The 23,835-nt window shown below is 39.5% G+C and overlaps 2 protein-coding genes across 4 annotated transcripts in view; one reads left to right on the forward strand and one right to left on the reverse strand.

Moving 5' to 3' along the window:
- Positions 1-23,835, forward strand: part of LOC100707149 (carbonic anhydrase-related protein 10) — a 1,009,504-nt gene that overhangs the window by 637,583 nt on the left and 348,086 nt on the right. The gene's annotated exons all lie outside the window — the stretch shown is intronic.
- LOC100696772 (nucleoside diphosphate kinase A2) lies at positions 145-4,935 on the reverse strand. Its single transcript, XM_003459676.4, has 5 exons — positions 4,794-4,935; positions 2,253-2,385; positions 1,149-1,250; positions 673-785; positions 145-586 (listed from the first exon to the last, which is right to left on the reverse strand). Exons 2-5 carry the CDS (start codon positions 2,379-2,381, stop codon positions 472-474), a joined length of 459 nt encoding a protein of 152 aa, XP_003459724.1. The 5' UTR covers positions 2,382-2,385; positions 4,794-4,935; the 3' UTR covers positions 145-471.

Consider the following 23,835-nt stretch of genomic DNA (forward strand, 5'->3'; position numbering starts at 1 on the left):
TGTAGTCAGATTAGGAAGTTGCTAATACAGACCGTCAGGCTAATTAACACTAATCCTGCCTAAAGTCACCACATTTTACACCCCCCCCCACCACCACACACACACACACACACACACAGAAACATAAGTACCAATGACACAAAATAGCTGGCATCTTGTCTATTTTATTGTAAAGCAAATTACTGTTAACAAAACAGACAGTCAAAGACAAGTTTGGAATCATTAAACAATGTACATTGAAGGACTAGATGGAATTTTGCTCAGGAATGAATTCGGACTACATGTGGCCCCACAGAGACCAAATCAGAGCACAGTGATAATGTAAAGGACAGGAGGGGTGAATTGTACAAGACAAAGGATTTACACGAGTTCTTCTCCCTCCAGGCTACAGCTTACCACAGGAAATCTGAGGCAAGAGTTTCACTTTGTGCCCAAGCAGTGGTGAGGTGGGAGCTCCAAACCCAGAGCAGCTCAGTAGAGCCAGCTGAAGGCACAACTAGAGTAGTTGACAAGCTCATCATCTTTAAACCACAAGGAAATTTCCTTGTTGGCACTCTCCACCGAGTCACTGCCATGGATGATGTTCCTTAAAAAGAGGACAGAGTCAGAAAGTGACTATCCACTCCATACACGCTATTGTTTCACATCTGCCATCATGCGAAGATAACTCACTTGCTGACATCAATACAGAAGTCTCCTCTGATGGTTCCAGGCTTAGAGTCAGCAGGGTTGGTCTCTCCCAGCATCACCCTGCCTGTCTTCACAGCACCCTTGCCTTCCCACACCTGAAGCAAACATGACAGATAATGAGGTTAAGATGTGACCTTGAACACGTACGCGTGTGTGTCTCATATATATACATACATATATATATATACACATATATATACATACATATATATACATACATATATATACACACATATATATATATACATATACATACATATATATACATATATACATATATATATATATATACATATACATATATACACACATATATATATATACACACACACACACACACACACACATATATACACACACACACACACACACACACATATATACACACACACACACACACACACACATACATACACACACACACACACACATACACACACACACACACACACTCTTACCATAGCAACCACTGGACCAGAGCTCATATAGTTGATGAGGGTAGGAAAGAATGGTCTGTCCTTCAGGTCAACATAATGCTTCATCAGGAGGTCCTCAGAGGCCTGCAGCAAAGAAAACAAGTCAGTTTCGTAAGTGTTCACTTTCACATCCTAATTTGTGAGTCATCATTTGTACTTGATTTCACTCGCTGCTTTGCTGTAATACTTGTAATTTCAGATCAAGCACTCTAATTGTAGTGTAGGGGTCTCAAACTCCAGTCCTCAAGGGCCGGTGTCCTGAAACTTTTTCATGTGTCCCTGCTGCAACACACAATTAGTAGCACACAATGCAGCCATTTGATTCATGTTACAGCAGCTCATGAGTGAATAAACATGGTGCAATCAAAGTACTGTTAGAAGTACATTTTTCCAAACACTTACATTTACTTAAATTTACTCGAGTAGGGTTAGGGGTTGCCACTTCAGCATGCAGTCAAGTTCTATAGTCTTCCTAATGACCTAATTCAGGTGTGTTGCAACAGGGACACATGGAAATGTTTCAAGACACCAGCCCTCGAGGACTGGAGTTTGAGACCTCTGTTGTAATATCACAGTAACTATGTTGTCAACATGTGTGTGTACTGATGCAGCTCTAAAAACTGCATTAGTACCCATTCGCTACTGTATATAATTGGCAACTGTATCAACATGTTTATCAACAACAAACGAAGTCTGGGTGTAGAAACAATCACACCAATTTCTCAGAAATTGCACAGAAATTTAGGCCAGTACCATATCATCAGAACATGTTTCTCACACCAACACTAACGGGACAGATGTTTAAACAGAAATATTTAAATGTTGCAGGTTTATAACTTAAGCAAACCTGAAAGCAGCACCTTACCATATCAGGTTAAACGTTACAGGATCAGTAGATCTCAACAGCTAATTGGCTGTGCTTCACTCAGGAACAGATGAGCAGGCTAATCAGGCTTACCCATTACTTGGCACACTTACAATATCTGTCCATATGTTGCAGATGGTTAAAATGTTTTAAGGGCAAAAAGTTGACCACTATGAAAGAATCCAACCCTTACAGGTGAAAATGTGTCAGTTTATACTTACATGGAGCATCTTCATGCCCACCAACTTGAAGCCCTTCATCTCAAACCTTTTGATGACCTCACCAATGATGCCCCTCTGCACGCCATCAGGCTTAATGGCAATGAATGTGCGTTCCTTTAGCTCGGCCATGACTCTGAAATAAAATAGACAAGAATGATGAAGACACACAGGCAGCCTATGTGCTGCAGAAAGAACATGTCTGGTAAGTTACTCACAGCACTTTACTGCATTTGACACAGCCAGCAGCGGGGCTGACTATGAGAGGGCAAGATGTTGAGGGCATGGACCCCATTGTAAAGAAAATGCTAGTACAGCTTGTAACCTGGCTTAGTATGCATCCTGCTGTGATCATTTAAAGAGGACGGCAACTTGAACTAGCAGCCCTGCCCACACAGTGAAGACATTTATCTTCATCATGCTGTCAAGACTGCTTCAGATTGCATTTAATTTAACAGTCTCAAAAACGTATCACTCAAAGAACAGTGGCTTTAAGATGAGAAACTCAAAACCAAAACGGCTAAGGTAGAAAACATAGTGTGACAAACTGTCAGACCATGGAATGATAATAATATAATTACTACAACAAAAAACCCTAGCGCATTAACCTGATACAAAACCTTGCTTCCAAATAGCACAATTACAGCTCCTAATAAGGAATTAAAATTTAAAATATGTTTAATATGTTAGGGTTTTTTTTAACTTAAGGATTTTTTTTTTTTTAAATAATTGGAGATATATCCAAAATAATTTTTCCCATGTAATTTAACACCAAATTAAGATAATATTAGTTTTATTGACTGTTAACTGCTACAACAATGTGTGACAGGTCAAAGAAACACCATAATCCAGTCTTTAGTCTCATCTTCAAGCTTTAAGCCTCAACTCTAAATCAAGGGCTAATCTCTGTCTCCCAGTGCCACCTCTTCATGTGAGCAGTATTACCCAATGAGATCCATTCATTTATTCTACAATGCAGGGTCAAGTTTAAGCCTATTTGTAGAAGGCTCATCATTATTTCCGCAGGTAACACTGACAATGTCCCCTGAATGTTAGCTTAATATTTAAGGTTGTCTGTTTCACACAACTAAACATACATCTGTTCCTGCACATTTTCTAATTACTGAAATGTATACAATTACTTTAAAAATACTTTAAAAAGAATGTAACCTAAAAAAAGTTGTATTTAATGTCATTCCTGTGGTTTGCCATTCAAGATCATCTCTGGGCCATGTTAAATACTTAAGAATATCCTGTTGACTACAGTCTATTTACTAATATAAGTAAAAATATTAGACATAAGAAAAAAAAACCCCACAAACATCACAAATGACAAGACCTTGTTTTGGTCTGACATTAACAGACCTAAACAAGATGCAGTAATTTAATATCTATTTATATTCTCATTTTGTTTTGTAATCTATTAAAACCTTTTGTAAATTTCAACCTTTAAGTAAAAAAGAATAAGAACAAGACGTATTTAGCATTTATAAGACTGTAGTGAACAAGATATAGATAGAGGTGATATAGAGATTGCCTATCTATCTATCTGTGAGCTGAGAGCTTGAGGTGAGCAAAATGTTACTGTGATGTAAGACATGATACGATTTCTGCTCTTGACCAAATATCCCTTGAAAAACACATTTTTAATGTCAATGACACCTTTTACCCGGATATATAAGAATCACTTTGCTAACAACTCATTGCATCAACTACTTTGTGATAGGACGGCTCTTTCTGCCTCCAAATTATGTGACATTCTAAGTTCTAAGATACGATTAACCTTTTTTTTTAATTTTTTTTATTTTTTTGACAAATTGTAGGTCAGCAAGAGATTTCTAACAGCTTAAATTCCCGCAATCACTTCTCGGCAAATACCGGAAATCTATTTTGGCACAATACAGTTAGCTCCTATAGGCTACCGACAACTCAAATCAAAATTTTTCAAAAATTTTCTAGCTTCACTTATTCCAATCATTTATTTGACGAATCGAGGTGTCTGCCATAATGTAGACAATGGTAAAACGACACGCGGAAGGCGCTCTATTGGCATGTCGACGCGGTTTCACAAGCAAGTTTAAGAGGAGCGAACTGCACCATGTTAACTACAAGTTGCCTACATGCCTAAGCATCCAGTTTATGTCAAAACAGCGAGCTAAACACCTAAACCGCGCACCTTCTCACGAGTAGGCCCGAGCCTTCACATACACATGGTTTCTTTTGTTCGCCGTACCGCGATGAATCAATTTACTCGAACCATTTCAGTGAGTGAGCCTGAAAAAGCCATGTTACGTTCCAGGATCGTACCGAAACTGCATGCTATACTAATTGGTGAAGTACAGCAATTTACAAATTACACCTGGACTTTTGACTGTACTGAGCGTACGGTACACATGCTTAAAAAACAAAACAACCCCCCCATCAATTTAACATCACTTTAATAAAAGCTCATTCAAACATTTTACCATCGGTATTGAGACAACAACCGACCGATGTTAACACTGATTTGTCATACAAATACATGTACCCATCTGCTAACAATACCTTAGCACTTAGAATCCGAGTAGAGGACAAACAGTAGTTACCACGGTTGACGTCTGCAAAGACCTACAGAGGGTGCGCAGCGGATTCTTATCCACGAAGGCGGAGACTTCGTACGACGGCGAGACACTAGGACAAATATGTCAAGTGTATGTAGTGTATATCCACAATACTCCCCCTTGTGGTTGCTAGAAACCCATATGAATAAAAATATCACAAGTCAAGACAAAATGGTGAAAATCCGAGCAAAAGCGTGCGCGTTTTTTTGCTAATATATTTTTGCTAGTATATTTCAAAGCTTCATAATGATTATATCAAAACTTCTAAAGCAGGGGCTGTGCAAGTGTAACATGAAGTCTCACACAAATTCCAACTTATGTTCCATGCAACTTGCTGCAGAAAGTTCTCTAGACCCCCAGTCTAAGGTGTGTAGATTCTTCATCCTCTCTTGCAGCGCACCCTGCAACATGATTATCCTTTCATTCATAGTAACAGCAAAAAAGAAAGTAAAAACATACCACACCTCACATTCATGTTTTACATTTTTTATACATTCTTTCCAATATATGTTTAAGGGATAACATAAACTTGTTATTTTATTCAGGATACAAGTGATGGTTGACAGCAGTACAAAGCAACATTTTACACCAGACATTCGGTCCTTTGATGAGCTCATCAGGAATTCTGAAGCAGACAGGTGGGGAAATCCATAATGGACCCTGCCATCGGCGACCGCCCAGGTAGTGCGTATTTTCATCTCCATGCTGATGTAATTCAGCCAGTCTGATCAGAGGTGGGTCGAGTATCGAAAAATTGTACTCAAGTAAGAGTATCATTACTTTAAAATATTATTACTCAAGTAAAAGTAAAAAGTAGGCGTCAAAAAAAGTTACTCGAGTAAGAGTAAAAAAGTACTTGGTGAAAAAGCTACTCAAGTACTGAGTAAATAGCGAGTAACTTTGAAATGTCCGATTTATTTTATAAATAAATGCTATAGACAATCAAAAATAAATAAATATACAAATTTTAGTATTTTCAAAAGGAATATATGTAAAAAGATCCACAAAATAAGGCACAACAATTCTAATTTCAAGATTTCAGTTTTTCACAACGTAAAGCTTTTTCAAGCAAAACCCACAGTAAATATATTCGCATTTACAGCAGCCTCAGAGAAAACATTAGAACGAGGCAACTTCAACATAACAGACTACAGCTGATGCGCCAGAATGTCATACTAGGGGTGGTTCTTTTAAATACAAGGAGGGGTTAAGTAAATCAGAAACAAATGACACAGAGATGCAACAGGTATAATCAGGAAAAGTTTATTCCCAAGGCGGACAGCAGGAATTAAAAAACAAAACAAAACATCTGTGCTAAAATTCCACAGGAATAGGCATTCTAACAAAACTTATTTTGCATACTAAAATACCCTGAAGTATAGACAGTGGATTAACACAATGTAATATGTAAAAATGTAAAAACTACACTCACAAATAAACACTGAAATCAAAGTAAAACTAATTATAAAAGACAAATACAAATTCCCACTATGTGGATGTACATATGTGTATGGCTCACTTTACCATAAATTGTTTCTTCAGTCAGTGAAATGGTGGTTCAGCTTCAGCAGCAGTTGGCTCTCAAGGTTCTTGCTGTGAGGCTGTGACCGTTTGGCAGTGAACAGGAGTCCTGCATGACTAAAAAGTCTCTCACAGGCTGCAGATGCAGGAAGAGCTGTATTGACTTTGATCGACAGCTTCTTGATGTGAGGAAAGCCATGCAATAGATCCACACCTCCAGTGAATGGACATGAAAGGTACCTCTCCAGTTCCTCTGCTACTGGCTTTCCTGACCCCATGGATCCATCATCTTCATCGAATAGGCTGCTGTTTATGCTGGCCTCATCCAGCTCAGTGTCTAGGTGATGTCTGATGAAGTGGAGACCTGTGGAAAGATGTAAGGTTTTCAAAAGAATTAGGTCTGGTCATTATAGTGCTGTATACACTGCCAAGCTGCAGATGTTTGTTTGGAGCTAGCCTCCAAAAGCTGCCCATACACGGTGTGATTTGGCCCATTTTGAGCAGATTTTTCAGTCCCGCAACCATTTTGGGGATCGGCCGTGTTTTGCCTTAATCGTGTGTGCATCGTGTAGTATACATGGGGTAACGATAAGCAGTTAACACCTCACGACCAGCTCCCAATCATCAATCGTATGGTTGCATGATAATCAAACCAGTTTGAAATCCTGTCGCCTCTCACACTGCAGCACAAACACAGAAATGAAAGAAAAGGTGGAACGGCACGGCAGCGCAGCGTGTGATCTGTACAAAAGAGATGGAGGCACAACTTGGTGGATGAAGCAAGCTCATCCGAGTACACAAGCGTAGAGCTGCCACCGGGGCAAAAGAAAAATAGAGCTATATCACATTATAAAGTAAACAGTTTATTGTTCTAACAATATACCTTTCACGTTTGAACAATTTATATTGTACGAACGTGATAATTATGTATATTGCAATAACGTGATATTATATTGTTCAAACATGAACAGTATATTGTTAGAAAAACATACTTTTCACGTTATAACGTGATATAGCTCTATTTTTCTTTTGCCCCGGTGGCAGCTCTACGCTTCCGTATCCGAGGCTTTTCAATGTGGCCTCACAAAATTATCACGACTACAACAACCATGAAGAGTTGGATGGACATTGCTGCTCAATCACAGCTGCCTGGTCAATGTTTTTCATTAGTAATTTAGCAAAGTTGATGGTGTGTGTGTCTGTGTGAGTGAAAGACAGAGGGAGAGCGAGGGACAGATTTTGTATGATAAGCTTCATGTTATGGACGCACAGTTTGAGCACTCAGGTCGCATCAGAGCATCAGGCCGTATAGTGTGAGACCCTGCATCGTGACCTATGAACTTCTAACCCCTGCGATTTAATTGTACAGTTTGAGCAGGAGCGGAATAACGTGACTGAAAAAAAATCGCAGTGTTTGCCCAGCTTAATGCAGACTGTTTAAACTAAACAAGCTGCTGTTTCACATAATAAACCCTGTCAGCCGCAGTATTGCCTTCTGTTTTAACAGTTAAAGCAGTAAAGACGAGCTGTTTGCATGTTCGTGGAACTCTAGCGTCATTAACCAGGCTAGCTGTTAGCTTATAGCTCATGCTAGCTAACCAGCGAGCAGTTAAAAAGACAGCTGAAGCTGCACAAAACACCCACAAACATACCTCACTACAACGTAGCGCCGGAAATATGACTCGCAGCTCGAGCTCGACACAGCTGCTGTAACATAAGACTGACATCCAGCTAACCACAGCTAAAAAGATATTTAGAGAAAACCTACCGTTTCCTCAGTTGTTTCACGCTGAAAAGTTGGTTTGTTTTGGCTCTGACTGAAGACACCGACACTGCAGACATAGCTGTTCTTTTGTGCTGTTTTTAAGCGAAACATTCTTTGTATGTGAGGCCAAAGGTGTTCATCCTCTTCGGCTCTAGCGTAGACTCTGCCATCATATTTCTTCTTTCCGTGTGTCGCTATTTTGAAATGCTTGGGCCGCTCCGCCCGCCACGGTTTCAAACTGGTCATGTGACTGTATGGCCGCGTCTCATTGGTAAAAAAGTTACCGGAAACTCCACTTACGGCATGTTATCTAAAGTGTTAAACTATTTTTTTTTTTAAAGTAACGAGTCGAATTTTGCAAATGTAGCGGAGTAAAAGTACCGTTTCTTCTTCATAAATGTACTCAAGTAAAAGTAAAAAGTATCGTGCAAAAAAGGTACTTAAAAAGTACATTTTTTTCAAAAACTTACTCAAGTAAATGTAACGGAGTAAATGTAGCTCGTTACTACCCACCTCTGGTCGTGATGCAACATTTTGCTGTGTCACTCTTTTGAGGATAATTATTTTATAGGGGTGGGACTCGATTAAAAAAAATAATTAATTTAGATTTGTGATTAATTAATTTCAATTTATCGCATTTAGAAAATTTGCCCGAAAGCGCAAATGTTTGGTTTTTTTTATTTAAAAGGGTTTTTAGTGGGCAACAGAATCTTTTGAGTCTTTTTGTACTCGAACTGAGACTGCTATCTACAAGACACCTTTCTCGCCTAAAACAAATAAAAAATAAAAATAAAACAAACAAACAAAAAAATACATTCATTTTGTGAATAATTTGAAAGTCTTAGGTCAAACAACTGCAAATCATGGTTTCCACAATGGTGATTCTGAACTCTATAGTATTCATGCATAAATATGTTCTTCTGTGTCTTCTTTAAATAATTACAGTTATCTTTATGAAGTTGTAAAAAGACCTTATTCCAGCAAGATAACACAAATTTAACTTTGGCATGCACTCCGAAGACACCTTTCTCGCTCAAAAGAAAACATTTCTTCAGTTTGTGAATAATTTGAAAGTCTTAGGTCAAACAGCTGGAAATCATGTTTTCCCACAATGGTTATGCTGAATTCTAATTTTAGATATGCCATTTCGTCCCCCTGTGCACATCATCAGTGATGTAACCTGCGGTTATGGTTTTTTTTGGGTCTTTCAACAATCAGACCCCCTCTCCCAGGCGACCCAGCTAGGGTTGATCAAGCCCCAGGTTGTGTCCAGGTAGCGCTACCCTACATGCCACGCCTCTCCTTGTCTGATCCACAGCCACCTCGACACCGCTTCTGCTGCCTTGGTGGCTAACTTGATGGCCCCTCGCTGGCAAGCCCCTACGATTCACAGCATTTTATATGCCCTGCAGAGGGATTGGCTGGCGAATCTTCATTATCCCACTTCGATGGGTTGGCATCTTGCCTGGCACTCCTCCACTAGCGCAGAATACTTGGTGCCCTCTTTCTCTCATTGGCCTCCTACATACTGTCTTCACAAGGCACAGTAAGCTCCAAGAGGATTACCTGCTTGGAAACAACTGAGGTAAGAATGATGTCTGGCCCTAGCGTTGTCTTGGCTACCATTTCAGGGAACTTTAACTGCTTTCCCAGATCAACTCAGTTCCCCATCATGTGCCGTTGCCAACATGCGAGCTGTTTGAGCTAAGACTTTCAAGTTATTCACAAAATGAAAAACTATACTCTGTTTTGGGCGAGAACGCCATTCAAATGCATGCAACAGTAAGAATCGCATCGTCTGGGCGAAATAAGGTGTTTTGGTGCAACTTCATAAAGATAACAGTAATTTTTAAAAGAAGACACAGACAAACATATTTATATATGAATACTATAGAATTCAGTATCCCCATTGTTTGCAATCAGGATTTGCAGCTGTTTGACCTAAGATTTTCAAGGTATTCACAAAATGAATAAGAGTTTTTCTTTAGGTGAGAAAGATAACTTATGACCCACTGAGAGTGCATGTAATGGTGAGAAACTCATTGTCTCTCTGATATAAGGTGTTTTGGTACAACTTCATAAATATAGCTGTACATCAGTGAGGACCTCACCTGGACACACAGCTGGTCAAGAAGGCTCAGCGGCCGCTGTATTTTCTGAGCAGCTTCTACAGCTGCACTGTGGAGAGCACGTTGACCAGCTGCATCACTGCATGGTGCGGCAGCACTACTGCTACGGACTGCAAACGGCTGCAGAGAGTGATAACAACTGCAGGGAGAAGATCATCAGGGCTCCGCTGCCCTCTCTGCAGAGCATCTGCCAACGCAGAGTCCAGAGGAGAGCTGCCTCCATCCTCAGACCCCACACCCCCTCAAAATGGACTGTTCACACTTAAGCCCTCGAGACGAAGGTTTCGAAGTGTGAAATCCAGAACATCCTGACTCAAAACTCCTTCTTCCCCACTGCTATCAGACTCCTGAACAGCTGACCTACCTCAACTGCAATTTGCACATCAGGACACTTTGCACACTAAGTTCATTTTGCACATTGAGCTCCTTTATACATCCATCTACATCGACATCTGCATACCTCACTTAACTTATTTATTTTTGTACCTATTTATTTATCTTCCACAATTTTTATGCTTATTTTATATCTTTATTTATACTGTTCTTTTAACCCTTGCCTAACTTGGCATTTGTGGATGGACACCAAAGGAAGAATTTCATTGCACAGAGAAATGTAGTTTTCTCTGGTCCCCTCCCCAATCAGACCAGGAGTGACATGTTTAGCCGCATGTTCTCCTTAAATTGCTGGCTGTCTGAGTGGTATCCCAGAAATGATGTGGGCTTCATAGATAATTGGCAAACCTTCTGGGGGAAACCTGGTCTTGTTAGGAGAGACGGCATCCATCCCACTTTGGATGGAGCAGCTCTCATTTCTAGAAATATGGACCAATTTATTAACCCCCCCAAAATATGACTATCCAGAGTTGGGACCAGGAAGCAGAGTTGCAGTCTTACACGCCTCTCTGCAGCTTCTCTCCTCCTGCTACCCCCCCAAAAACCCATCTCCATTGAGACTGTGTCAGCTCCCAAAAAGACAAAAAACAAACCAAAAACCACCAATAAACAACTTAAACATAAAAAATCACAAAGAAAGAACAATACAGTATCCACATCTGAACCAAAGAGTAAAACAGTGAAATGTGGATTATTAAACATTAGGTCTCTCTCTTCCAAGTCTCTGTTAGTACATGAGTTAGTAATTGATCAACAAATCAATTTACTCTGCCTTACAGAAACCTGGTTGCAGCAGGATGAGTATGTTAGTTTAAATGAATCAACACCCCCGAGTCATTCTAACTACCAGAAATCTCGAAGCACAGGCCGAGGGGGCGGTGTGGCAGCAATTTTTCACACCAGCCTATTAATTAACGAAAGACCAAGACAGACTTTTAATTAATTTGAAAGCCTGATGCTTAGCCTTGTCCAACCCAGCTGTAAAACTCAGAAACCAGTCTTACTTGTTATCATCTATCGTCCACCTGGGCCTTACACAGAGTTTCTGTCTGATTTCTCAGACTTTTTATCTGATTTAGTGCTCAGCTCAGATAAAATAATTATTGTGGGTGATTTTAACATCCATGTAGATGCTAAAAATGACAGCCTCAACACTGCATTTAATCTGTTATTAGACTCAATTGGCTTCTCTCAAAATGTAAAAGAACCCACCCACCACTTTAATCACACTCTAGATCTTGTTTTAACATATGGCATAGAAACTGAACATTTAACAGTGTTTCCTGAAAACCCTCTGCTGTCTGATCATTTCCTGATAACATAATAATTGATTACACAGCAGTGGAGAGTAGACTTTATCAAAGTAGATGTCTTTCTGAAAGTGCTGTAACTAAGTTTAAGAATATAATCCACCCACTGTTATCATCTTCAATGCCCTGTACCAACATAGAGCAGAGCAGCTATCTGAACGCTACTCCAACAGAGGTTGATTATCTTGTTAATAATTTTACCTCCTCACTACGTACGACTCTGGATACTGTAGCTCCTGTGAAAACTAAGGCCTCAAATCAGAAGTACCTGACTCCGTGGTATAATTCTCAAACACGTATCCTAAAGCAGATAACTCGTAAGCTGGAGAGGAAATGGCGTGTCACAAATTTAGAGGATCATCATTTAGCCTGGAGAAATAGTTTGCTGCTTTATAAGAAAGCCCTCCGCAAAGCCAGAACATGTTACTATTCGTCACTGATTGAAGAAAATAAGAACAACCCCAGGTTTCTCTTCAGCACTGTAGCCAGGCTGACAAAAAGTCAGAGCTCTACTGAGCCAACAATCCCTTTAACGTTAACTAGTAATGACTTCATGAACTTCTTCACAAATAAAATTTTTATCATTAGAGAAAAAATTACCAATAATCATTCCACAGATGTAATCTTATCTACAGCTACTTTTAGTACCATTGATGTTAAGTTAGACTCTTTTTCTCCAATTGATCTTTCTGAGTTAACTTCAGTAATTAATTCCTCCAAACCATCAACGTGTCTTTTAGACCCCATTCCTACAAAACTGCTCAAAGAAGTCCTGCCATTAATTAATTCTTCAATCTTAAATATGATCAACCTATCTCTAATAATCGGCTATGTACCACAGGCCTTCAAGGTGGCTGTAGTTAAACCTTTACTTAAAAAGCCATCTCTAGACCCAGCTCTCTTAGCTAATTATAGGCCAATCTCCAACCTTCCTTTCATATCAAAAATCCTTGAAAGAGTAGTTGTCAAACAGCTAACAGATCATCTGCAGAGGAATGGCTTATTTGAAGAGTTTCAGTCAGGTTTCAGAGCTCATCACAGCACAGAAACAGCTTTAGTGAAGGTTACAAATGATCTTCTTATGGCCTCTGACAGTGGACTCATCTCTGTGCTTGTCCTGCTAGACCTTAGTGGTGCGTTTGATACTGTTGATCATAATATCCTATTAGAGCGATTAGAACATGCTGTAGGTATTACAGGTACTGTGCTGCAGTGGTTTGTATCATATCTATCTAATAGACTCCAATTTGTTCAAGTAAATGGAGAGTCCTCTTCACACACTAAGGTCATTTATGGTGTTCCATAGGGTTCAGTGCTAAGACCAATTCTATTTACATTATACATGCTTCCCCTAGGCAGCATCATTAGAAGACATAGCATAAATTTTCACTGCTATGCAGATGACACGCAGCTCTATCTATCCATGAAGCCAGATAACACACACCAATTAGTTAAACTGCAGGAATGTCTTAAAGACATAAAGACCTGGATGGCCGCTAACTTTCTGCTTCTTAATTCAGATAAAACTGAGGTTATTGTACTCGGCCCTGAAAATCTTAGAAATATGGTATCTAACCAGATTCTTACTCTGGATGGCATTACCTTGGCCTCCAGTAATGCTGTGAGGAACCTTGGAGTCATTTTTGACCAGGACATGTCCTTCAACGAACATATTAAACAAATATGTAAGACTGCTTTCTTCCATTTGCGCAACATCGCTAAAATTAGAAATATCCTGTCTCAGAGTGACGCTGAAAAACTAGTTCATGCATTTATTACTTCCAGGCTGGACTACTGTAATTCTTTATTATCAGGATGTCCTAAAAACTTGCTGAAAAGCCTTCAGCTGATCCAAAATGCTGCAGCAAGGGTACTGACAGGGACTAGAAAGAGAGAGCATATTTCTCCTGTTTTGGCTTCCCTTCATTGGCTTCCTGTTAAATCCAGAATTGAATTCAAAATCCTGCTCCTCACATACAAGGTCTTAAATAATCAGGCCCCATCTTATCTTAATGACCTTGTAGTGCCATCTCACCCTATTAGAGCACTTCGCTCTCGCTCTGCAGGCCTACTTGCTGTCCCTAGAGTATTTAAAAGTAGAATGGGAGGCAGAGCCTTCAGTTTTCAGGCCCCTCTTCTGTGGAACCAGCTTCCAGTTTGGATTCGGGAGACAGACACTATCTCTACTTTCAAGATTAGGCTTAAAACTTTCCTTTTTGCTAAAGCATATAGTTAGGGCTGGACCAGGTGACTCTGAATCCTCCCTTAGTTATGCTGCAATAGACGTAGGCTGCCGGGGGATTCCCATGATGCACTGGGTGTTTCCTTTCCAGTCACCTTTCTCACTCACTATGTGTTAATAGACCTCTCTGCATCGAATCATATCTGTTATTAATCTCTGTCTCTCTTCCACAGCATGTCTTTCATCCTGTTTTCCTTCTTTCACCCCAACCGGTCGCAGCAGATGGCCGCCCCTCCCTGAGCCTGGTTCTGCCGGAGGTTTCTTCCTGTTAAAAGGGAGTTTTTCCTTCCCACTGTCGCCAAAGTGCTTGCTCATAGGGGGTCATATGATTGTTGCGTTTTTCTCTGTATTTATTATTGTGCTATCTACTGTACAATACAAAGCGCCTTGAGGCGCTTTTGTTGTGATTTGGCGCTATATGAATTGAATTGAATTGAATTGAATTGAATTGAATTGAATTGAATTGAATTGAAATGACATTTCTTCTGTACATATGACCAAAAAAGGCTTTGAATGACAATAAACGCTTTGAATTGATTCTTATTAAAAGAAGACAGACAAACATATTTATGTATGAATACTATAGAATTAAGTATCCCTGTTGTTTGCAACCAGGTTTTGCAGCTGTTTGAGCTGAGATTTTCAAGTTATTCACAAAATGAAAACCTATACTTTGTTTTGGGCGAGAACGCCATTCAAATGCATGTAACAGTAAGAATCGCGTTGTCTTGGCGGAATAAAGTGTTTTTGTAGAACTTCATACAGATAGATGTAACTATTGAAAGAAGACTCAGACAAACATATTCATGGCTTAGTCTTATAGAATTAAATATTCCCGTGCTGGGTCAACAGGTTTTGCAGGTATTTGAGCTGAGAATTTCAAGTTATTCACCAAATGAAAAACTATACTTTGTTTTGGGCGAGAACTCCATTCAAATGCATGTAATCGCGTTGTCTTGGCGAAATAAAGTGTTTTTGTACAACTTCATACAGATAGATGTAACTATTGAAAGAAGACTCAGATAAACATATTTATGGCTTAGTCTTATAGAATTCAACATCCCTGTGCTGGGTCAACAGGTCTTGCAGCTGTTTGACCCGAGATTTTCAAGTTATTCACAAAATGAAAACCTATACTTTGTTTTAGTCAAGAACTCCATTCAAATGCATGTAACAGTAAGAATCGCGTTGTCTTGGCGAAATAAAGTGTTTTTGTACAACTTCATACAGATAGATGTAACTATTGAAAGAAGACTCAGACAAACATATTTATGGCTTAGTCTTATAGAATTCAACATCCCCGTGCTGGCAAAACAGGTTTAGAAAGTGGTTGAGCTAAGAATTTCAAGTTATTCACAAAATGAAAACGTATACGTTGGTTTAGGCAAGAACTCCATTCAAATGCATGTAACAGTAAGAATCGCGTTGTCTTGGCGAAATAAAGTGTTTTTGTACAACTTCATACATAAGATGTAACAATTGAAAAAAGACTCAGACAAACATATTTATGGCTTAGTCTTATAGAATTCAACATCCCCGTGCTGGGAAAACGGGTTTTGCAGCTGTTTGAGCTGAGATTTTCAAGCTATTCACAAAATGAAAACCTATACTTTGTTTTGGGCGAGAACGCCATTCAAATGCATGTAACAGTAAGAATCGCGTTGTCTTGGCGGAATAAAGTGTTTTTGTACAACTTCATACAGATAGATGTAACTATTGAAAGAAGACTCAGACAAACATATTTATGGCTTAGTCTTATAGAATTCAACATCCCCGTGCTGGCAAAACAGGTTTAGAAGGTGTTTGAGCTAAGAATTTCAAGTTATTTAAAAAATGAAAACCTATACTTTGTTTTGGGCAAGAACGCCATTCAAATGCATGTAATCACGTTGTCTTGGCGAAATAAAATGTTTTTGTACAACTTCATACAGATAGATGTAACTATTGAAAGAAGACTCAGACAAACATATTTATGGCTTAGTCTTATAGAATTCAACATCCCCGTGCTGGCAAAACAGGTTTAGAAGGTGTTTGAGCTAAGAATTTCAAGTTATTTAAAAAATGAAAACCTATACTTTGTTTTGGGCAAGAACGCCATTCAAATGCATGTAATCACGTTGTCTTGGCGAAATAAAATGTTTTTGTACAACTTCATACAGATAGATGTAACTATTGAAAGAAGACTCAGACAAACATATTTATGTCTTAGTCTTATAGAATTAAACATTCCCGTGCTGGGTCAACAGGTTTTGCAGCTGTTTGAGCTAAGATTTTCAAGTTATTCACAAAATGAAAACCCATACTTTGTTTCAGGGGAGAACTCCATTCAAATGCATGTAATAGCGAGAAACGCACTGTCTTGGCGAAATAAAGCGATTTTCATTAACTTCATAAAGACAGCTGTAACTTTTGATAGAAGACTCGGACACACATATTTAAGGCTTTGCCTTATAGAATTCAGCATTTCTATGCTGGGGAAATAGGTTTTGCAGCTGTTTGAGCTAAGATTTTCAAGTTATTCACAAAATGAAAACCCATACTTTGTTTCAGGGAGAACTCCATTCAAATGCATGTAATAGCGAGAAACGCACTGTCTTGGCGAAATAAAGCGATTTTCATTAACTTCATAAAGACAGCTGTAACTTTTGATAGAAGACTCGGACACACATATTTAAGACTTGGCCTTTTGGAATTCAGCATTTCTATGCTGGGGAAATAGGTTTTGCAGCTGTTTGAGTTAATATTTTCAAGTTATTCACAAAATGAAAACCCATAATGTGTTTCAGGCGAGAACTCCATTCAAATGCATGTAATAGCCAGAAACGCACTGTCTCGCCGAAATAAAGCGATTTTCACCAAAGTCCATAAAGACAGCTGTAACTTTTGATAGAAGACTCGGGCACACATATTTCAGGCTTGGTCTTATAGAATTCAGCATTTCCATGCTGGGGAAATAGGTTTTGCAGCTGTTTGAGCTAAGATTTTCAAGTTATTCACAAAATGAAAACCCATAATGTGTTTCAGGCGAGAACTCCATTCAAATGCATGTAATAGCCAGAAACGCACTGTCTCGCCGAAATAAAGCGATTTTCACTAAGTCCGTAAAGACAGCTGTAACTTTTGATAGAAGACGCGGACACACATATTTCAGGCTTGGCCTTATACAATTCAGCATTTCCATGCTGGGGAAATAGGTTTTGCAGCTGTTTGAGCTAAGATTTCCAAGTTATTCACAAAATGAAAACCCATAATGTGTTTCAGGTGAGAAACGCACTGTCTCGCCGAAATAAGGCGATTTAGACCAAGTCCATAAAGACAGCTGTAACTTTTGATATGAGACTCGGAAACACACATTTCAGGCTTGGCCTTATAGCATTCAGCATTTCCATGCTGGGGAAATAGGTTTTGCAGCTGTTTGAGCTAAGATTTTCAAGTTATTCACAAAATGAAAACCCATAATGTGTTTCAGGCGAGAAACGCACTGTCTCGCCGAAATAAGGCGATTTTCACCAAGTCCATAAAGACAGCTGTAACGTTTGATAGGAGACTCGGACACACATATTTCAGGCTTGGCCTTATAGAATTCAGCATTTCCATGCTGGGGAAATAGGTTTGCAGCTGTTTGAGCTAAGATTTCAAGTTATTCACAAAATGAAAACCCATAATGTGTTTCAGGCGAGAAACGCACTGTCTCGCCGAAATAAGGCGATTTTCACCAAGTCCATAAAGACAGCTTAACTTTTGATAGGAGACTCGGACACACATATTTCAGGCTTGGCCTTATAGAATTCAGCATTTCCATGCTGGGGAAATAGGTTTGCAGCTGTTTGAGCTAAGATTTCAAGTTATTCACAAAATGAAAACCCATAATGTGTTTCAGGCGAGAACTCCATTCAAATGCATGTAATAGCGAGAAACGCACTGTCTCGCCGAAATAAGGCGATTTTCACCAAGTCCATAAAGACAGCTGTAACTTTTGATAGGAGACTCGGACACACATATTTCAGGCTTGGCCTTATAGAATTCAGCATTTCCATGCTGGGGAAATAGGTTTTGCAGCTGTTTGAGCTAAGATTTTCAAGTTATTCACAAAATGAAAACCCATAATGTGTTTCAGGCGAGAAACGCACTGTCTCGCCGAAATAAGGCGATTTTCACCAAGTCCATAAAGACAGCTGTAACTTTTGATAGGAGACTCGGACACACATATTTCAGGCTTGGCCTTATAGAATTCAGCATTTCCATGCTGAATTAATAGGTTTTGCAGCTGTTTGAGCTAAGATTTCAAGTTATTCACAAAATGAAAACCCATAATGTGTTTCAGGCGAGAAACGCACTGTCTCGCCGAAATAAGGCGAATTTCACCAAGTCCATAAAGACAGCTGTAACTTTTGATAGGAGACTCGGACACACATATTTCAGGCTTGGCCTTATAGAATTCAGCATTTCCATGCTGAATTAATAGGTTTGCAGCTGTTTGAGCTAAGATTTTCAAGTTATTCACAAAATGAAAACCCATAATGTGTTTCAGGCGAGAAACGCACTGTCTCGCCGAAATAAGGCGATTTTCACCAAGTCCATAAAGACAGCTGTAACTTTTGATAGGAGACTCGGACACACATATTTCAGGCTTGGCCTTATAGAATTCAGATTTCCATGCTGAATTAATAGGTTTTGCAGCTGTTTGAGCTAAGATTTTCAAGTTATTCACAAAATGAAAACCCATAATGTGTTTCAGGCGAGAAACGCACTGTCTCGCCGAAATAAGGCGATTTTCACCAAGTCCATAAAGACAGCTGTAACTTTTGATAGGAGACTCGGACACACATATTTCAGGCTTGGCCTTATAGAATTCAGCATTTCCATGCTGAATTAATAGGTTTTACAGCTGTTTGAGCTAAGATTTTCAAGTTATTCACAAAATGAAAACCCATAATGTGTTTCAGGCGAGAAACGCACTGTCTCGCCGAAATAAGGCGAATTTCACCAAGTCCATAAAGACAGCTGTAACTTTTGATAGGAGACTCGGACACACATATTTCAGGCTTGGCCTTATAGAATTCAGCATTTCCATGCTGAATTAATAGGTTTTGCAGCTGTTTGAGCTAAGATTTTCAAGTTATTCACAAAATGAAAACCCATAATGTGTTTCAGGCGAGAAACGCACTGTCTCGCCGAAATAAGGCGATTTTCACCAAGTCCATAAAGACAGCTGTAACTTTTGATAGGAGACTCGGACACACATATTTCAGGCTTGGCCTTATAGAATTCAGAATTTCCATGCTGAATTAATAGGTTTTGCAGCTGTTTGAGCTAAGATTTTCAAGTTATTCACAAAATGAAAACCCATAATGTGTTTCAGGCGAGAAACGCACTGTCTCGCCGAAATAAGGCGATTTTCACCAAGTCCATAAAGACAGCTGTAACTTTTGATAGGAGACTCGGACACACATATTTCAGGCTTGGCCTTATAGAATTCAGCATTTCCATGCTGGGGAAATAGGTTTTGCAGCTGTTTGAGCTAAGATTTTCAAGTTATTCACAAAATGAAAACCCATAATGTGTTTCAGGCGAGAAAGCACTGTCTCGCCGAAACAAGGCGATTTTCACCAAGTCCATAAAGACAGCTGTAACTTTTGATAGGAGACTCGGACACACATATTTCAGGCTTGGCCTTATAGAATTCAGCATTTCCATGCTGAATAATAGGTTTTGCAGCTGTTTGAGCTAAGATTTTCAAGTTATTCACAAAATGAAAACCCATAATGTGTTTCAGGCGAGAAACGCACTGTCTCGCCGAAATAAGGCGATTTTCACCAAGTCCATAAAGACAGCTGTAACTTTTGATAGGAGACTCGGACACACATATTTCAGGCTTGGCCTTATAGAATTCAGCATTTCCATGCTGAATTAATAGGTTTTGCAGCTGTTGAGCTAAGATTTTCAAGTTATTCACAAAATGAAAACCATAATGTGTTTCAGGCGAGAAACGCACTGTCTCGCCGAAATAAGGCGATTTTCACCAAGTCCATAAAGACAGCTGTAACTTTTGATAGGAGACTCGGACACACATATTTCAGGCTTGGCCTTATAGAATTCAGCATTTCCATGCTGGGGAAATAGGTTTTGCAGCTGTTTGAGCTAAGATTTTCAAGTTATTCACAAAATGAAAACCCATAATGTGTTTCAGGCGAGAAACGCACTGTCTCGCCGAAATAAGGCGATTTTCACCAAGTCCATAAAGACAGCTGTAACTTTTGATAGGAGACTCGGACACACATATTTCAGGCTTGGCCTTATAGAATTCAGCATTTCCATGCTGAATTAATAGGTTTTGCAGCTGTTTGAGCTAAGATTTTCAAGTTATTCACAAAATGAAAACCCATAATGTGTTTCAGGCGAGAAACGCACTGTCTCGCCGAAATAAGGCGATTTTCACCAAGTCCATAAAGACAGCTGTAACTTTTGATAGGAGACTCGGACACACATATTTCAGGCTTGGCCTTATAGAATTCAGCATTTCCATGCTGAATAATAGGTTTTGCAGCTGTTTGAGCTAAGATTTTCAAGTTATTCACAAAATGAAACCCATAATGTGTTTCAGGCGAGAAACGCACTGTCTCGCCGAAATAAGGCGATTTTCACCAAGTCCATAAAGACAGCTGTAACTTTTGATAGGAGACTCGGACACACATATTTCAGGCTTGGCCTTATAGAATTCAGCATTTCCATGCTGGGGAAATAGGTTTTGCAGCTGTTTGAGCTAAGATTTTCAAGTTATTCACAAAATGAAAACCCATAATGTGTTTCAGGCGAGAAACGCACTGTCTCGCCGAAATAAGGCGATTTTCACCAAGTCCATAAAGACAGCTGTAACTTTTGATAGGAGACTCGGACACACATATTTCAGGCTTGGCCTTATAGAATTCAGCATTTCCATGCTGAATAATAGGTTTTACAGCTGTTTGAGCTAAGATTTCAAGTTATTCACAAAATGAAAACCCATAATGTGTTTCAGGCGAGAAACGCAGTGTGTCGCCGAAATAAGGCGATTTTCACCAAGTCCATAAAGACAGCTGTAACTTTTGATAGGAGACTCGGACACACATATTTCAGGCTTGGCCTTATAGAATTCAGCATTTCCATGCTGGGGAAATAGGTTTGCAGCTGTTTGAGCTAAGATTTTCAAGTTATTCACAAAATGAAAACCCATAATGTGTTTCAGGCGAGAAACGCACTGTCTCGCCGAAATAAGGCGATTTTCACCAAGTCCATAAGACAGCTGTAACTTTTGATAGGAGACTCGGACACACATATTTCAGGCTTGGCCTATAGAAGGCGATTTTCAGCATTCCATGCTGGGGAAATAGGTTTTGCAGCTGTTTGAGCTAAGATTTTCAAGTTATTCACAAAATGAAAACCCATAATGTGTTTCAGGCGAGAAACGCACTGTCTCGCCGAAATAAGGCGATTTTCACCAAGTCCATAAGACAGCTGTAACTTTTGATAGGAGACTCGGACACACATATTCAGGCTTGGCCTTATAGAATTCAGCATTTCCATGCTGGGGAAAAAGGTTTTGCAGCTGTTTGAGCTAAGATTTTCAAGTTATTCACAAAATGAAAACCCATAATGTGTTTCAGGCGAGAAACGCAGTGTGTCGCCGAAATAAGGCGATTTTCACCAAGTCCATAAAGACAGCTGTAACTTTTGATAGGAGACTCGGACACACATATTTCAGGCTTGGCCTTATAGAATTCAGCATTTCCATGCTGGGAAATAGGTTTGCAGCTGTTTGAGCTAAGATTTTCAAGTTATTCACAAAATGAAAACCCATAATGTGTTTCAGGCGAGAAACGCACTGTCTCGCCGAAATAAGGCGATTTTCACCAAGTCCATAAAGACAGCTGTAACTTTTGATAGGAGACTCGGACACACATATTTCAGGCTTGGCCTTATAGAATTCAGCATTTCCATGCTGGGAAATAGGTTTTGCAGCTGTTTGAGCTAAGATTTTCAAGTTATTCACAAATGAAAACCCATAATGTGTTTCAGGCGAGAAACGCACTGTCTCGCCGAAATAAGGCGATTTCACCAAGTCCATAAAGACAGCTGTAACTTTTGATAGGAGACTCGGACACACATATTTCAGGCTTGGCCTTATAGAATTCAGCATTTCCATGCTGAATTAATAGGTTTTACAACTGTTTGAGCTAAGATTTTCAAGTTATTCACAAAATGAAAACCCATAATGTGTTTCAGGCGAGAAACGCAGTGTGTCGCCGAAATAAGGCGATTTTCACCAAGTCCATAAAGACAGCTGTAACTTTTGATAGGAGACTCGGACACACATATTTCAGGCTTGGCCTTATAGAATCAGCATTTCCATGCTGGGGAAATAGGTTTTGCAGCTGTTTGAGCTAAGATTTTCAAGTTATTCACAAAATGAAAACCATAATGTGTTTCAGGCGAGAAACGCACTGTCTCGCCGAAATAAGGCGATTTTCACCAGTCCATAAAGACAGCTGTAACTTTTGATAGGAGACTCGGACAACATATTTCAGGCTTGGCCTTATAGAATCAGCATTTCCATGCTGGGAAATAGGTTTTGCAGCTGTTTGAGCTAAGATTTTCAAGTTATTCACAAAATGAAAACCCATAATGTGTTTCAGGCGAGAAACGCACTGTCTCGCCGAAATAAGGCGATTTTCACCAAGTCCATAAAGACAGCTGTAACTTTTGATAGGAGACTCGGACACACATATTTCAGGCTTGGCCTTATAGAATTCAGCATTTCCATGCTGGGAAATAGGTTTTGCAGCTGTTTGAGCTAAGATTTTCAAGTTATTCACAAAATGAAAACCCATAATGTGTTTCAGGCGAGAAACGCACTGTCTCGCCGAAATAAGGCGATTTTCACCAAGTCCATAAAGACAGCTGTAACTTTTGATAGGAGACTCGGACACACATATTTCAGGCTTGGCCTTATAGAATTCAGCATTTCCATGCTGGGGAAATAGGTTTTGCAGCTGTTTGAGCTAAGATTTTCAAGTTATTCACAAAATGAAAACCCATAATGTGTTTCAGGCGAGAAACGCACTGTCTCGCCGAAATAAGGCGATTTTCACCAAGTCCATAAAGACAGCTGTAACTTTTGATAGGAGACTCGGACACACATATTTCAGGCTTGGCCTTATAGAATTCAGCATTTCCATGCTGGGGAAATAGGTTTTGCAGCTGTTTGAGCTAAGATTTTCAAGTTATTCACAAAATGAAAACCCATAATGTGTTTCAGGCGAGAAACGCACTGTCTCGCCGAAATAAGGCGATTTTCACCAAGTCCATAAAGACAGCTGTAACTTTTGATAGGAGACTCGGACACACATATTTCAGGCTTGGCCTTATAGAATTCAGCATTTCCATGCTGGGGAAATAGGTTTTGCAGCTGTTTGAGCTAAGATTTTCAAGTTATTCACAAAATGAAAACCCATAATGTGTTTCAGGCGAGAAACGCACTGTCTCGCCGAAATAAGGCGATTTCACCAAGTCCATAAAGACAGCTGTAACTTTTGATAGGAGACTCGGACACACATATTTCAGCTTGGCCTTATAGAATTCAGCATTTC

This window comes from Oreochromis niloticus, linkage group LG8, assembly GCF_001858045.2.
Source record: "Oreochromis niloticus isolate F11D_XX linkage group LG8, O_niloticus_UMD_NMBU, whole genome shotgun sequence".
NCBI lineage: Eukaryota > Metazoa > Chordata > Actinopteri > Cichliformes > Cichlidae > Oreochromis > Oreochromis niloticus.

What these genes read in the sequence shown, in the direction of transcription:
- LOC100696772 (XM_003459676.4), bottom strand. Translation starts at nt 2,381, where the DNA reads ATGGCCGAGCTAAAGGAACGCACATTCATTGCCATTAAGCCTGATGGC. An exon ending in TGGGCATGAAGATGCTCCAT is followed by an intron (nt 1,251 to 2,252) that starts GTAAGTATAAAC and finishes TCTTTGCTGCAG; the next exon opens with GCCTCTGAGGACCTCCTGAT. An exon ending in TTCTGTATTGATGTCAGCAA is followed by an intron (nt 587 to 672) that starts GTGAGTTATCTT and finishes CCTCTTTTTAAG; the next exon opens with GAACATCATCCATGGCAGTG.